Source organism: Nematolebias whitei, chromosome 1 (assembly GCF_014905685.2).
Source record: "Nematolebias whitei isolate Nwh7 chromosome 1, NemWhi1, whole genome shotgun sequence".
Classification (NCBI taxonomy): domain Eukaryota; kingdom Metazoa; phylum Chordata; class Actinopteri; order Cyprinodontiformes; family Rivulidae; genus Nematolebias; species Nematolebias whitei.
Genome location: NC_056498.1, coordinates 35,396,941 through 35,413,080, shown reverse-complemented (window position 1 = coordinate 35,413,080; position 16,140 = coordinate 35,396,941). Strand labels below are relative to the sequence as shown.

Sequence of the window (16,140 nt, the reverse complement as noted above, 5' to 3'; positions counted from 1 at the left end):
AGTATTTCAGGCACACAAGAATCCTTTAAAAACTCATGCAAACTGTCTTGATATTGAAAACGTTTCCATTATTTGGCACTCTTGATTTTTTTTTCTATTCAAGAACTTCAACAACCATTGAAAAAAATAAAATAATTAAATGTGAGTTTAAACAGATAACTCGACGTGACGTCAGTGAGAAAGGCAGCCAGTGCTCGTTACCAACAGGGAGGGGAAAAATCCCCCAAATATGAACGAAAAACAATCTATTCCTTGACGAAACTTTACAATTAGATTAGTTTGGTTTCTTCCCTTAGCCCTATTTGTACCTCCATCAGTAGTAAAACTCATGTACAACTACACATATACATAGAATATGTACACAAAGTACCATCGTTTGATTCCAAGTGGACAAACAAAGAAACAGCTGCTGAGAAAGAACAATTAAATACAGCAGATCTGGAAGCTTTGGCAGAAACAAACAATACGTTTAAATTAAAGGGACGTTCAGCTCTTTTGAAATGGGGGCTTCTATGTAAATGCTCTGAACAATTAACATCTTACCTGCTGTAGATAATTCTTTGAGTGAAAAAGAGTTGAATTCTGACCGTACTGACGAGCTAACGGCTAGTGGATCGTCGAGCCCCAAGGTTTTACAGCACCATCGTTTGACTTTACATGAATATTCACGTAGAATTTATGGCCATTTGCAGGTAGCTGTAGCACTTCCTGTGAATTCTGAGGCACTTAGAATGTGAAATCCACGGTAGGGTAAAAATAATTTTTTTTTTTTTTAAGTTTGCACGTACCGTTTTAAAGTTGTTGTTTTTTAATTTAAAAAGTTGAGATCCGTGCAGGACGAGCCACAGCTAGCTGCTACTGTCCATAAGGGTGCTTGCATACATAACCAAGAAACTGAAAAACATTGTAAACGTTTATCTGACGGCGTTTGAATCGCTTTAATAAGCTTGAAGTCGGCCTCACTCGGACTAGCCCTTAGCTCGTCAGTCTGGTCAGGACTAAACTGAATCATTTGAAGAGCTATCTGCAGCAGGTAAGACAGTAAATGTTCATAACCTACACAGAACCCAACTTTGAAAGAGACGAACTGTCCACTCGATGTTCCTTTAAGGTTTGCACTCCCCCCACACACCCCAGGAGTGTCCAACTCACTGAGCTTAATGTGCACCGTGTCTAAAGGACCGTGTTTTACTCGTAAAAATACTTTTACATCAAAGTCATTCCTATGTCCACGCACAAAAGTCTGAGCAGTTTGGAGAATAAAATGACGTTCAAGCAGCGGTAAACAAAACAAAAAGCAGTCTTTAAGACGTCATAGTGCAGCTTTCTGTAATCAGACAACCTTACTCCGTTGATGATCTGATCATTTAACCCTCCTGCTGCCCTCTTGTCCAAAATGACTGGATTATTTGGAGCCAAGGGCAGCAGGAGGGTCAACTAATGCCCATCTCCTGGTTGATTAAGGAAACTAACAGCAACAGCAGAGAAAGGACATAAAACACACTCGTGTGGGTTCTGCAGCCGCAGGAAGCGGACTCCTCATCGGATCATCTTCTGGCCAAACAAAAACAAACGTGTTTCCTCCAGGAGTTCAGTGACGTCTGATATATATTTTTTAAAATAACAAAAGTTTGTCCTCAGAGTGTGGCGCTTTCTGCAGCTAGAGCGAGAGCAGATCAGTTATTAAAACACAAAACTTCAAAAAGTTTCCATTAATTTTAGGACAATTCATTAAAACTTGACTAGAACTTTAAAAAAAAAATAAAAGACCAGAGGTTTTAATTTAAAGAATGTTGCTGCAAGTTACACCAGACCTGAATGAAAGAGTCAAGTTTATCATTATTACACTAAAGGAGCAGCTTTATAATAAACTAGTTGATGTTGCAGCACCACCTACAGGCCGGCTCCTCACATTACAGCTAAAAGATAAAATCACTATTTCCCTTCAGTTCCAGTTAAAATGTTCTATGTTGAGATTTTCTTTTTCATAAAGAGGAAAAATGTTTGATTTTTGATATTTCTGTGGAGCTCATCTCTTTTTTTTAAATGCGCGGGCCTCAGACAGCGACACGTCGCTAAACGATGACGATCTCAAGAGACTTTCGTCGATGCTTGAAGCTTTCTGGAAAATTCAAAAAGAAGGTAAAGATGCAGGAAACGAAAAGCTCATGAAGCTTAAAATCAAATGAAGATGGAAATGTTGCAACAACAACAAAAAAAAAAAAAAAGGAAAGACGAGACATTCAAATGGAGAGAATCTTGAGAAAATGTAAAAATAAAAACAGATTATGATTCTTACGAAACTTTTTAACAAGTCAATAAAATAAAAAATACATCTCTGTAGACGAGGACGAACCAGTCTGCCTTAAAAAGGGATAAAAGTAGTAAAAGTTTATGGTTCTTATCCCTCATTTTGATCCCTAAGGACGAGGGTTTCCCGTCTAACCAAACGACATCTCTGCCTCAGACAGGATGGGCGTGGTGGAGCTCGAGTCGGACATGCCGCCGTCTCTGTTGTTCTGGTTGCGTCGGTCGGGCGTCGAGGGGAACAGCGGCGTGGAGCAGTTGGAGGGCTGGCCCGAGCTGGGGCTGCTGTGATTGGACGAGTGCAGGGCGTCGTTCTGAAGGTCTTTGTTCTGGAGGTTCATCTGGAGGAGCCGGCAGATCTCTTCGGGCAGCGCACGAGACTCCTCTTCCAGCTCTTGATCCAGCTGAGCCCGGAGCTGCTCCAACACAAACGACCAACGTTAGTTCACCCACCTCCTGACCGACAGGACTAACGCTCGTTGGAGGACCAGCGTTCCCTGAAGGGATGCACATCGCCCACCGCCTTTCATCCCAGAGCTTCAGAGTGTGATCATCTTATGATCAGAGTTGAAGCTTTTTTGATAGTAATGCACGATATTATCGGCATGGTATCAATATCAGCCGATTTCATTAAAATAACTCAACTAATATAAAAGGTGCTGTGTGTATATATATATATATATATATATATATATATATATATATATATATATTCTGGTATTTCTTACCGGGTTGTTAAAAATCTATGTTTACCTCCATTAGTAAACACTTGATTCAATAAATATTTTAGAGTTAATGGCACAACAAGAAGAAGCCTGACCAACAGCTCACCTTGTGTGAATAAAGCACTCGCCACTTCTCTCACGCATCTGAACAACCTCACCACCACCACCACCACTAAAGTAGCGCTAAACTAGCAGTGTGCAATACAGACACGCTACCTAAGATGCTACAGACGTAGCGCTCCGCTACTCTCATGCATCCTAGCACACACCTTGGCTGACAACTGCCAGAACTAACGTGACGCTAAACTAGCATGCAACATAGAAGTTGCTCCCCCTCCTCTCCCTCCCCGTTCAGTGATCTAGGGGAAACACTGCACACAGTGATTTGCTTTAGGTAACCAGGAAAACCCGGAGTGGACTTTTAGTGGTTTGAGTCTATTAATCAAGTGGAATGGATTCTTTCACGAAGAAATAGAAACAGCGCTTTGTGAATCGAGGGTCCAAATGAATATTTTTTTAACGTGAGGGGGACTTCATCTATAATTGTTGCAACGTCTATGTCGCCACAACTATTTAACATAAGCAAACAAACGTGGCTCAGTCAGTTTTATAGATTCTGAGCTAAAGTTTGGTGTGGTAGTAGCTGAGGGTCATCCCCAACACATACTCGAAGAGTGTCATGTTGTGCACTTTATTTTTAAGCTCAAAACATCATCCTTTTTCCACGATCCCATCCTAAGACCGTGGCATTTAAAGGCAACAGGACGGTGGTTGGTCTGGGTGTTGGTACTCACCAGGACAGGAAGAGTTTCGTCTAAATAATACAGCAGCTCCTGGTGCTTCAGTTTGATGTTGTCCTGTCTCCTGTTCTGCTCGTCCTCCAGCTGGAGAGCAGAACGTAGAGAGGAAATAAAATTAAACTCTCCAGCACCTTTCACGAGGAGTGTGTGTGGCGTTATAAGCACTCACCTTGCGTAGCGAGGCCACAGAGTCGTTAATATGTTTCCTGTTGATCTCCTCGAGATCCCTTTAGAGGTAAAACGAGGTGCAACGATCAAGTCCAACAGCAACAAAATGCAACAGAAGTGTGGATAAAAGGTCAAACTTTCCTGCCTAAATATAGTTCTCGTCTCAGACATGCGAGTAAAGAAAAGGGAGTTTCGTTTTTACTTTTCGGGCTTCTCTTTGTCTTTGATCTTGGCTTCACTGATGCTGTTTTGTCGTTTCCTGTCCAGGATCTTCTGGAGCTCCTTCTTCTCCCTGCAGACGCAAGCTTTCTCAGTGACATTGTATTTGTGACATTGGATCTTTTGGGTGTGAACGTACCGGTCGCAGATCTCCTTGAGCTTCTTCACCTGAGCTGCCTGACATTCAACCGCCAACTCCTTCAGCTTCTTCAACTCCTAGAAACACACCATCTTTGATTTTCCTGAGCTGACTTGACACTGGTTTCTATTAGAGTTGATTTAGTTAAGAACTCGTGGAAGCGTACCTCGACTAACTGTTCTTGTCGCATCACTCCTTCTTGCAAGTGAAGCTGCTGCCGGAGATTTAGAAGTTCCTGCATCTGCTGCTCCCGTAGCTTCTGTGCACTGGTTTCCTCAGATTCACTAAAGAGCACACAGAATCAGAACTTCTCTCTTCAGCATGCTAGCTTTTGTTTTCATAATCCATAAAAATCCATATCTAAACTGTGAATTAAACCAATTGACGTGGGGTTCTATCAAAACGTTAACCATTCTTATCTGTTGTAGATAGCGCTCATGGTGGAGAAACAAGAGTTTAGTTGTGAGCATACTGACTAGCTAAGCGCTAGTTCGAACTGGGCCAAGACCAAAGTGGATTGCTGTCGGTATATGTCCTATATATATACTGTATATATACAGTATATAGTATAGAATAGTATAGTATAGTATAGTATAGTATAGTATAGTATAGTATATAAAACGTCACTGTTAGTTTAGCATTGCATAGATATTCACATAGAATCCTGTGGTTCCTTGGTTCAATTCCAAGTTACGTACTTTAAAACAGGCATCTAGAAAACTGGAAAGAAACGACTAATGCTGAAGAATTTCATTTATCTTGGAGAGATGGATTAAAAACTTATAAAAAAGCTCTCCGTAAAGCTAGAACTGCACATTATTCAACTAATTGATTAATTGATTTTTATGTATATAGATGTTTCTGTACAGTACCCTGAGATGATTTCCTTTGTGACTTGGCGCTTTATAAATAAACTGAATTTAATTTAATTGGTTAGTGGCGGCAGCAGCTAGCTGTATCACTTTCAGTGCAGCCTGGGAGCACTTGCGGCAAAAAATGTAATTTTACTTTTGCCAGAATAATTGTGTAAAGTAAAAGTGACAGCTAGAAAATGTAAAGAAAAAGTTAATGAAGCTAAAAAAGAAAATGGCGGTAAAAGGCACGTTAGAATGTGAGGAGCAGATTAGCCACTAAGCTAGGCTAACCAAGTTGGTGATGTTTACCTTGCTAACATGAGTGACATTAGTGTACATTAAAAAAAAATCTAATTAAAATTGAAACAAAAACTTTCAAAACCTTTTTTTAACTTTATGTAGCCAAAAATAAATAAAAAATAAACAAACAAATAAATAAATACAAAAGGGGAGATTAAGTAACGTGAATTAATTGGCTACTAAAACGAAGAAAACTGCTAGCAAAAAATCATGATTAGCTTCTGTTAGTGTTTGAGCATTTGTAAATTAAAAGCCAAATAAAAGGACATGTAGCTACAAGTATTTTCTAAACAGCTACAACTGGTAGCAAACCATGATGTAAGGCAGTTATTTACAAAGAAATATAGTTATTAGCTAATAGGAAGCAGCTAACTGTGGCACTTTGACTGCTGCCTGTGGCACTTCCAACAGATATATATCTATAGTTATGGCAAAATAATTGTAAAATGAATGTGAAAACTTGAAAAAGTATAGAAAAAGGGTAACAACCTAAACAGTGGTTAGCTGACAAGTACAGAGAAGAAAACTGACCGAATGAATGTGTAATGTGAAAATGGTGGATGTGTAAAGGTCTATAAATATCTTTTGTTTGAACTTTGAGAAGAGAGTTGTTTTAAGATGGCAGAAAACATTGTTCATTTTGGCCCTGCTCAAACTAGCTGTTAACTCTTCATTTCGGTCATAACGAAACTATTTCTTCAAACTGAGATCATTCAAAGAGCTATCCACAACAGGTAAGATATTCATTGCTAATAGTCTTTCCCTAAAATGTCAGTTTCAAATAGCTAAACAGTTTCTTCAAGCTCAGAAGCACCTTTGAAACTGTTTTACTGTTTTTCTGTTTAATCCTTCCTTCATTAGCCTTTACTTACCCTTTCTTGATGCTACGTTTGAAGTTTTTATCTTTTTTCTGGCTTTCTGCCTGAAGCTGGTGAAAACAAGCGAAAAAGAAATACTTTTAGAGCACAGGAAAAATGGAACTCATCTTTAATTTAGTTCAAAAGAATTTTCCTTTAAAAAAATTGATTTTGAATTGCGTATTTCCATTTAGCTCGTACCTTCTTCTGGTGTTTTTTCTTCAGCTCTTTCAAGTCTTTAATCTGTTTCTTCATTACTTTATCGTAACTCTTGTGCTCCTTCAGTTCTTTTAGAGACAAAACCTGGATCTCTAAAAGACAAAATGGACAACAAAAAGAAAACTTTAGGATCGACCACGTCCAGCCTGTCCGTCTAATAAAAGCAACAATAAACACTTTTTCCAAGAAGCTCAATGCAACAAACAAAATGAACGTTCTGTGATGACCTTACCTGTCAGGACAGACGCTACATGAGTATCTCGTGGAGGTACTACACAAAAACACATACAGTACATTTAGCATGGATGATGGATGAATGAACCAAACAGACAAGAGACATGAGCTTAAATGTAAGTCTAAGACATGAATTCACTTTGTGTTGAAAGAATTATTGAGTGAATGTTCATGGAGCATTCACTCTATTGTGATCCATGTTTCTTCTGTAGGTTTTTTGGTGCGATTCTCGTCCCGCAGTTTCCAAACGATTTCAACACTTCATAGATCAAAACGTTCAGCTCTTTCAGGACAATCCTGATATGACTTTTGGTATTGATACAACTTTAGCTTTTTGAAATATTTAGCTTTTACAAATCTTTAGATCTGTTTACAACCTTTTACTGATCCTTTTGCATTTTGTTCTGCTTCTTTCAGCTTCCTTGTGCAAATGTAAAAATATTTTCAACTCATTTCAGCTGTTTTGTTCTCCTTTCAGCTTCTTTCTGCTAATTACAACATTTATGCGTTTCTTGTCACCTCTTTCTGCTAATTTCAGCTTTTTATTCTCTTTTCAGCTGATTTCTGCAAGTTTCAGCATTTTCTATTACTTAAGCTACTATACAGCTGTTTTTATGCTAATTTAAACTTTTTCAGCTAATTCCACATTTTCTTTTAGCTTTTTTCCATTTTTTTCAGCCTAATTCAGCAAAAATGTGCTCTCTTCACTTCCTTGTAATTTTTGCTTCTTTCTGCCTTTTTAGCTCCTTTTAAGCTGTTTTATCTCCACACTTCAGTTTTTTCAGATAATTTCCACTTTTTTGTCCTCGTTTCGGCTTCTTTCAGCAAACGTGTTGGTTCTTCTTTCTTCTGTTCATTTAAGCTTGTTCTAACTTTTCAGCTACTTTTTAAAAACATTTTTAACAAATTTCAGCTGTTTTCAGATAAATTCAAGTTTTTTCATAGTAAGTTTTACTACTTTCAGCCTAATTAACTTATTTCTGCTAATTCCAGCTTGTTATGCTCTTTTCAGTTTTTTCTGCTAGTTTCAGCTTTTTCTCCTATTTCAGCTACTTTTTAGCTGTTTTGTGCTAAATTTAGCTTTTTCAGCTAATTCCACATTTTTTAGCTAATTTCAGCTCTTTCCAGTACATTCTGGTAGTTTAAGCTACTTTCTGCATTTTCAGTTACTTTTCAGCATTTTTGTTGTTGTTGCTAATTTCAGCTTTGTTGGCTAATTTCATAATTTTTGTGCTAATTTCCTATTTAAACTTAATTCAGCAAATAAAGTGCCTTGCGAAAGTATTTGGTTAAGTACACCCTTGAACTTTTCAACCTTTTGCCACATTTCAGGCTTCAAACATAAAGATATAACATTTTAATTTTTTGTGAAGAATCAACAAGTGGGACACAATCGTGAAGTGGAATGAAATTTATTGGATGTGTCAAACTTTTTTAACAAATAAAAAACTGAAAAGTGGGGCGTGTAATATTATTGGGCTCCTTTACTTTCAGTGCAGCAAACTCACTCCAGAAGTTCAGTGAGGATCTATGAATGATCCAATGTTGTCCCAAATGACTGATGATGATAAATAGAATCCACCTGTGTGTAATCAAGTCTCTGTATAAATGCACCTGCTCTGTGATAGTCTCAGGGTTCTGTTCAAAGCGCAGAGAGCATCATGAAGACCAAGGAACACACCAGGCAGGTCCGAGAAACTGTTGTGGAGAAGTTTAAAGCCGGATTTGGAAACAAAAAGATTTCCCAAGCTTTAAACATCCCAAGGAGCACTGTGCAAGCAATCATATTGAAATGGAAGGAGTATCAGACCACTGCAAATCTACCAAGACCCGGCCGTCCCTCTAAACTTTCATCTGGAACAAGGAGAAGACTGATCAGAGATGCAGCCAAGAGGCCCATGATCACTCTGGATGAACTGCAGAGATCTACAGCTGAGGTGGGAGAGTCTGTCCATAGGACAACAATCAGTCGTACACTGCACAAATCTGGCCTTTATGGAAGAGGGGCAAGAAGAAAGCCATTTCTATAAGATATCCATAAAAAGTGTTGTTTAAAGTTTGTCACAAGCACCTGGGAGACACCAAACATGTGGAAGAAGGTGCTCTGGTCACATGAAACCAAAATCAAACTGTTTGGCCACAATGCAAAACGATATGTTTGTTGTAAAAGCAACACAGCTCATCACCCTGAACACACCATCCCCACTGTCAAACATGGTGGTGGCAGCATCATGGTTTGGGCCTGCTTTTCGTCAGCAGGGACAGGGAAGATGGTCAGAATTGATGGGAAGATGGATGGGGCCAAATACAGGACCATTCTGGAAGAAAACCAGTTTGAGTCTGCAAGAGACCTGAGACTGGGACGGAGATTTATCTTCCAACAAGACAATGATCCAAAACATAAAGCCACATCTACAATGGAATGGTCCACAAATAAACGTATCCAGGTGTTGGAATGGCCAAGTCAAAGTCCAGACCTGAATCCAATCGAGAATCTGTGGAAAGAGCTGAAGACTGCTGTTCACAAACGCTCTCCATCCAACCTCACTGAGCTCGAGCTGTTTTGCAGAAAGAATGGGCAGAACTTCAGTGTCTCCATGTTCAAAACTGATAGAGACAAACCCCAAGAGACTTCAGCTGGAACTGCAGCAAAAGGCGGCGCTACAAAGTATTAACGCAAGGGGGCCGAATAATACTGCACGCCCCACTTTTCAGTTTTTTATTTGTTAAAAAAGTTTGACACATCCAATAAATTTCATTCCACTTCACAATTGTGTCCCACTTGTTGTTGATTCTTTACAAAAAATTAAAATTTTATATTTTTATGTTTGAAGCCTGAAATGTGGCAAAAGGTTGAAAAGTTCAAGGGGCCGAATACTTTCGCAAGGCACTGTATGTGTTCTTTCTGCTTTATTCTACTAACTTAGGCTTGTTTTTCCAGTTCAGCTAAATTGCAGTACGTTTTTAGCTCATTTTAGCCATTTTCAGCAAGTTCTTCAGCAATAAGCACTCACACTGTATTTTCACAGGAAATGCAATTCCTCTAGTTTAATCTACATCTGAACAATTACAAATAATTACAAATAATATTTGGATTTCTACTAGACTTGGCGTTTTATTTATTTAATGAAAATACATATTGCTGATGAAGGAATACTACCGGTACATTAATTCAAAGGTTGAGGGAACAAATGAAGTCCTGACAAACACTAAACACATTACACTACATTTATATATATATATTTGATATTTTAGTTCAGACACAAGCTGACAGCTTTAACATCTGTTAGATCACTAGTTCTCAAACTGAGGCACGCCCCACTGGGGCTGAATATTCCCCACCCCCATGTGGAACTACAGTTCCAACATCTTGTTGCAGCACTGCCCAATTTTAAGGACGCACCAAACCAGCTCTATGCGTGTGTTTTTTGCTCTAACAATGCAAGTTTGGGAGGTTATCGCTAAGATCAAGGATTTTAATTGAGGATCTCTAATGGAGTTTGTTTATCGTAGTTTTTTTTAAAGATACGAGGCAGACGTCGCTTCAGAGAGGTGACTTTTCCTCCATGCCTCGTTAGCTAAAATGCTACAGACGTAGCGCTCAGCTCCACCTCCACCCCTCGACAATTACCGGCAGCAAGGTAGCGCTAAACTAGTGGGCAACCACAGACGCGACACCGTCCCGTACCCGCCGCCCCTGGTCGACAAAAAATAAAACCTACAATGAGCGCCCTGGATCTAGTCGAAACACTAAATATGATTAGCATTTTTTTGTATTTTGATGATTTTGTTTGTTTAGTTTGCCAGTATAATTACCAGCGCTTTTTAAAATGTATTTGACATGAAGACGTTGGCACTTTAAACCAACGTTTGTACTTTATTTTGCTACACTTCGTTTACATTTTACATTGTGTAATACTGAAAATGCCAAAGTTGACTTTTAAACATAAAAACAAACTCAATTAAAATTGAAAATTAGTCAAAAAATATTTAATATAAAGATTATCTGAACACGCTTCATGACCAACAGCAGTAAAAAGTCCGGCTGAACTGCACTGAAACATAATTTAAGCAAATGTACGGTAACCGAAAGTAGAACGATTCCTTATAGATTTCTAACAGCACGTGACGATGTTCTCTGATAAGACGGGAATGTTGACGTCTCTACCTTGTGTAGGTATCCTGATGATGTCTGGGGAATCCTCTGGAAGACTCGTGGGAAGCGGTTGTAAGAGGCAGGGGAGCGGATCCGTTTTAAAAACCTGATTCTCTTTGTTGATTTCTGCATCAGTTTCGAGGACGTCATCCTGGAAGAACAAAGCTTATAAACGAACACTGCCAGGAAGCGATTGAAGTAGAACAGGTGATGTGAAGTCTTTTAACTGGGCGGACAGATGCTCTAAACAAAAAACGCCACCAAATGTGCTGTAGCACGGGGAAATCCCTTTGTATAAAATTTGGAGTCAATGTGAAAATTGGGGATTCCCCTTTTAAGACACATCTGGAATGCTCCATGACATCACTCCTGACCAATCAAAATCAAGTTTTCAAACTGGCACTCTCCTACACAAAACTAGCTTGATGCCAGGTGATAAATCGTCAAATTCCAACAAACTACGCATCATTTCGAAGCCTAAAAATCTTAAAGAGCGTCTCACCTCAGGGTAAAAGCCATCAATCAGAGCAGCGAGCTGGTCCGCTCTCTTGTCCATCCCAATGATGTGCTTGATGGGGTTGGTCAAAGCATCAGCATATTCTGAGGACACATAAACCAATGAAACACCAATCCTTAGCTAAACTACATAGCTTACAAAACCGAACATGAATAAAACAGAATGGAGGAGGGAAAAAGCAGGCCAATTAACATTTTACACATGAAAAGGTCTTCAAACACTGAAAAGTTGGGGTGGCAAAACTTAAGTGGTGCAAAAAAAACAAGATACATTTTACAAACCCAAACAGAGGTCAAATAAATTGGGTGAGAATCAAAGAAATGCTAACCACTAAGCTAGGATAGCCAACAAATGATTTTTACACGAGTATAACTGAGATTTATGTAAATATCAAATTGTTTGCATTGGAAAATAAAACTAGTTCTGCCAAAAGGTCACACTCAGAACCAAACCATTTTATCAATTTACTTTCAGAAACAGGGATGCAGTTTAACAAATACAGTCTCCCATGGATCTGTTACCGCTGCGACCCGACCCCAGTGAACCAGTAGACGATGGAGAATATAACCAATGACAAAAATACTTGTTCTGTAGCACAGTCCACCATTTGTATGGAGCCTTTAATGATGGAAAGCCTATAGCAGGGTCAGTGAATCCAGTGAAGCGGTTTCAAGGTTGGGTCGTTTGGTGTTCTTACCTTGGTGCTCATTGGGAATGTAGTCCATAACTTCTGTATAAACCAGCAGGGAGGCCAGCATTAGTGGCTGGTTCAGCTCATTTTTCAAGTTGACGTAGCGGTAGCCTTAACAGAAGGGTAAAATAAATTAACGTCCTAGTATTCTTTGAAGGAATCCATACGAACACCAGAAGGAACGGGGCTGTTTTTGGTCAAACCTCGTCAATGACCTCATACACAGTTTGATATGATACTGTCAGATCTTGTAAGATGTTGGACTCAACTTAAATCATGGGGATGACCCTTAGCTACTACAAATTCAAGCTTAAGATGTCAAATTTGATAAGTCATGGCCATTTTTTGTGTTTGCTACAGTCGCTAAGCTGTAGTGGCCATCTTGACTGGGAGTGCCGCTCGGCCTTTGGTGGCAGGAGGTAAATTATGGACATTTTTACAGGGTAGATTATGATCAGTGTTTCTCACAGAGTGACAGAACATGCATCAAATCAAGACTTGGCTCTTTCTTTAGTTCATGTAAATGCTTGGTTTGAACAGTGTGTGTCCTAACCGGGTCTGATGGCAGAAACGGGGAGAATTCGGTGTCCGATAAACTTGCCGTTATCCTCCATCACCGCTATCCTCAAAGAGGCCAGTGAAGGTAGAACCACCTGTTGAATGACAACAGACAAGGTTCAGACAAGGAGACGGAAGATGCGAATAAAGATTTGACAGAAACATGAACCACAGTGTGGTCTGCAAGTTACTTTATTAAAGACAAAAGTTTCCTCGTCCCACAAAGGGTCCATTGAGTTCGCCACGCATGTTTTGGTTCGGAACTTCCTCCTCGTATCAGCTGGGAGTCCAAACATGTCCACCTCCACGTACACACCTCCCACCTTTTTCTCTGTCACGAACTGGCCTGAGATCACCTTGGATAGATGGAAGTTCACATTGTCATTGCAGCAGCTTGGAAATATTAAACACATAGAAGCTGTTTTACAAACACAAGAACTCCGTTTACCCTTATCTTGACTGTATTGGCAACAATTCCATCCACAATGTTTTCTGTGAAAGGGTCAAAGTGTTTGTCCGGTCTTCTCATGAACTCCGGTTTTAGTAGGTAGCCGCAGTTTAAATTGTATTCAAATACCCCCATGTTCAGCTGCATGGCAGGATCTGAGTGACGAGAACCACAAGGGTACAAATAGTAAATTGACAGGATAATCTAAATCCAAAGTGCATATTCCCTCACTCAAAAACCAGGCTAGAGAATGGTTTTCCAACAAAACAAAAAAAGCAAGTGTGCATGAATGAATGAATCTAGAAAGAAGGGGAAGCTGAATAGCTGAACATTAAGTATAAACATTTAAGTCCAAGATATCTGTATAGTTTTCCTGAAGTGTGAGCAAAAGCCAGTCATAGTCGTCGTTTTCAAATGTTCATTATCGGATTGTCTAACTGAGATTTGAACCCAGATCACCCAAGTCGGAGGCAGGAACTTGTGTACTGCACTAAGCTGTGAAAGTAACAATGATCGTGCTGGAACAAAGTAGAGGCAGAAGATGAGAAGTTGGCTGAAGGTGCCAGCACTGGATGAGAACTAAAAAAAACCTGCATGGTATTTATAGATCACGAGTTGGCTGGACTTTTGTAAGTCTTTGGAATTTCCATTAAAAAAATATCATAGGGAAGCGGTTTTAGACCAAATCTAAGCCGCTGAAAATAATCCAATGTATCCTAATGGATACAGTGGATTATATTCAGCTTAATACTTCAAAACTCATAAATGGCACAAGGACCAAAAGTCATGGCAATCATCTCCTGAGCGCTCTTAACAATTAGAAGTTTAAATGGTTGCAGTAGGTTGAACTATGTACAGGTAGTTAAATGTGAAATAACAGCGTGGAAGGAACAAACAGGAACTCAAGAGTGTGACTGTAATATATGGGACTTAGGCCCGTCACAATAAATTTTGCTGGGCGATTGTCTCAGAAATTATTGCGATAAACGATAATATTGTTTGAAATTTAACAATTGTCAAATTTTAGAAGAAAAGTTTATTTGTTTGGGGTGTAGTACCTTTTTTGACCACCTCATGGCAGTATAAGACCAAAGGATAGAAAATTGAGCAGCTGTCTCTTTAAGAATAATGGGAGGGAGGGCCCTTGACATGACATGGGCTGACATGGTGACATGGCAGACACTGCGTAATTTGAGCTCTTTAGCATAGCATTTTCCACACAAAACTTTTAATTAAAAAAAAAATCAGTAAACAAGTTCTCAGCTTCTTTTTGCAGAGAAAAACAACTCGACAAGACGGCGGTTTATTCCCGAGGTCGGCCTGTTAGCTTAGCTCGTAGCTTAGCTGGTTTCAACAATCCAAAAACGCGATTTTGGACGATTAAAATGGATTTTAAAGAGAAAGGGAGGGTTCAGTGAAGAGCACCAGAGTTGAGGCGTGTCTTTAATAGAAAGAGAGAGACACGAAGAAACGATAAAGCCGGTAAATGAAAATGAGGTTGATAATTTTCATTCATCATGCGATTAATTGATTTATTGTTTATCATGACAGGCCTAATGGAATTAGTAAGTCATGGAAAACTGTGAATACTAGAGCTGGTCTTTTAACTTGTATAAATATGCCGTCGTGCAATGGGTGCTTCTGTAACCAAAAAAAAGTGCTAATACACAACTTTTTGTGGCAGCACACGTAGACAGTGAATTCTCTTCATGGTGCATTCAGGTACAACATGTAAATTCAAAGGTTAAATATTTTAATGAGAGAATGTAAATGAGGCTTTATACATATATCATCAATGGCAGCTACTTTTCTAACTAAAAAGGAATTCTGAAAAGGATCTTTCGGACGACTGTATGAACATGTTCTCGCTGTATCTCGGTACAATGATAATAAAGTTTATTATGATTCTGAAAAAGTCAAACCCAAACCAAAAGGTTTGGCTCATTCAAGATATTACAGCTAAGACTTTTTAGTTTTTGTAACTTTTATACGTTTTCTATCTATTCATCCATCAATCTTCTTCATTGGGTGAAAAGTGGGGACACCCTGGACAGGTACCCAGTCTATAACAGGGCCTTGGCACCTGACGTCTAGAACTGAAACAGGGTGCACAAACCCACCAAGTACACACCAAAGAAGGGCTTCAGGAAAGAGGTGACCTAAAGAGCTGTAAAAGGAGGTAAAAAGAGGATAAACAGAAGGAAGGTGTGCTGTGTCAGCCTGATACCTGATGCATCTTTCTCAAGACTCACGAGCTTCATGATTCAAGCATCATGAGCTTGTTTGTATCTCCAAACATACTTTTTTTATGTCTCTTTTTGCATTACTTTTGTATTTTTGTCTCCCTTTGGTTACATTTTGGTTTTTACCGCATCCTTCATCTCCCTGTGTGTCTTTTTAGTCCCTTAAATGTCCTTTATGTCTTTTTATGTCTGGTGCTTCTTCCATTTTTAACTCACTCCCACCCTTTTCAGCAGTCGCTCAACACACACCTCATTTTTATATGAAATTATAATCTTTTCAGGTATGATAGTTTACTATGAACACCATTTTATTAATCGTTTAATTTTTTTTTTACTTTTTTAGTTGCTTGCTAAAAGATAGATAGTACTTACCGAGAGTCTGAAAGTTTAACGCCACCATCTGGCAACCAACATTCCAGAAGAGCTGAGGCATGTAGTTGGAGCTGTCTACCCTCGTTCCTTTGGGGTAGATTCGGCTCAGCTGGTTCTTGTTGTACCTGGAAGAGGACTGTTAAGGCTGAACACGTGCGCAGTGATGATCCATTCATTACAAGTTGGATGCTGAGAGACCAAACATTTTGACTGATGATAAAGACCGTCAAAAAATGGAGGCAAGTTTTGAAGAACACAAAGTTTGTTTTCTCAGTCATCCAGGTATATAACAACAAAAAAGGTTGAATCATGTCATCTGGACTTCGTTTTTTT

The 16,140-nt window shown here is 39.1% G+C and overlaps 1 protein-coding gene across 1 annotated transcript in view; it reads right to left on the bottom strand.

Moving 5' to 3' along the window:
* Positions 1–2,075: 2,075 nt before the first annotated feature.
* Positions 2,076–16,140, bottom strand: part of plcb3 (phospholipase C, beta 3 (phosphatidylinositol-specific)) — a gene marked incomplete in the record, with an annotated part of 95,978 nt that continues 81,913 nt past the window's right edge. Inside the window, 17 exon segments of the mRNA XM_037676193.1 lie at positions 2,076–2,122; positions 2,447–2,723; positions 3,827–3,916; positions 4,002–4,059; positions 4,203–4,292; positions 4,359–4,435; positions 4,525–4,642; positions 6,385–6,440; positions 6,571–6,680; positions 6,821–6,859; positions 10,991–11,129; positions 11,481–11,578; positions 12,193–12,297; positions 12,740–12,839; positions 12,936–13,100; positions 13,193–13,347; positions 15,808–15,932. Of these exon segments, the coding sequence (XP_037532121.1) occupies positions 2,076–2,122; positions 2,447–2,723; positions 3,827–3,916; positions 4,002–4,059; positions 4,203–4,292; positions 4,359–4,435; positions 4,525–4,642; positions 6,385–6,440; positions 6,571–6,680; positions 6,821–6,859; positions 10,991–11,129; positions 11,481–11,578; positions 12,193–12,297; positions 12,740–12,839; positions 12,936–13,100; positions 13,193–13,347; positions 15,808–15,932 (1,849 nt within the window).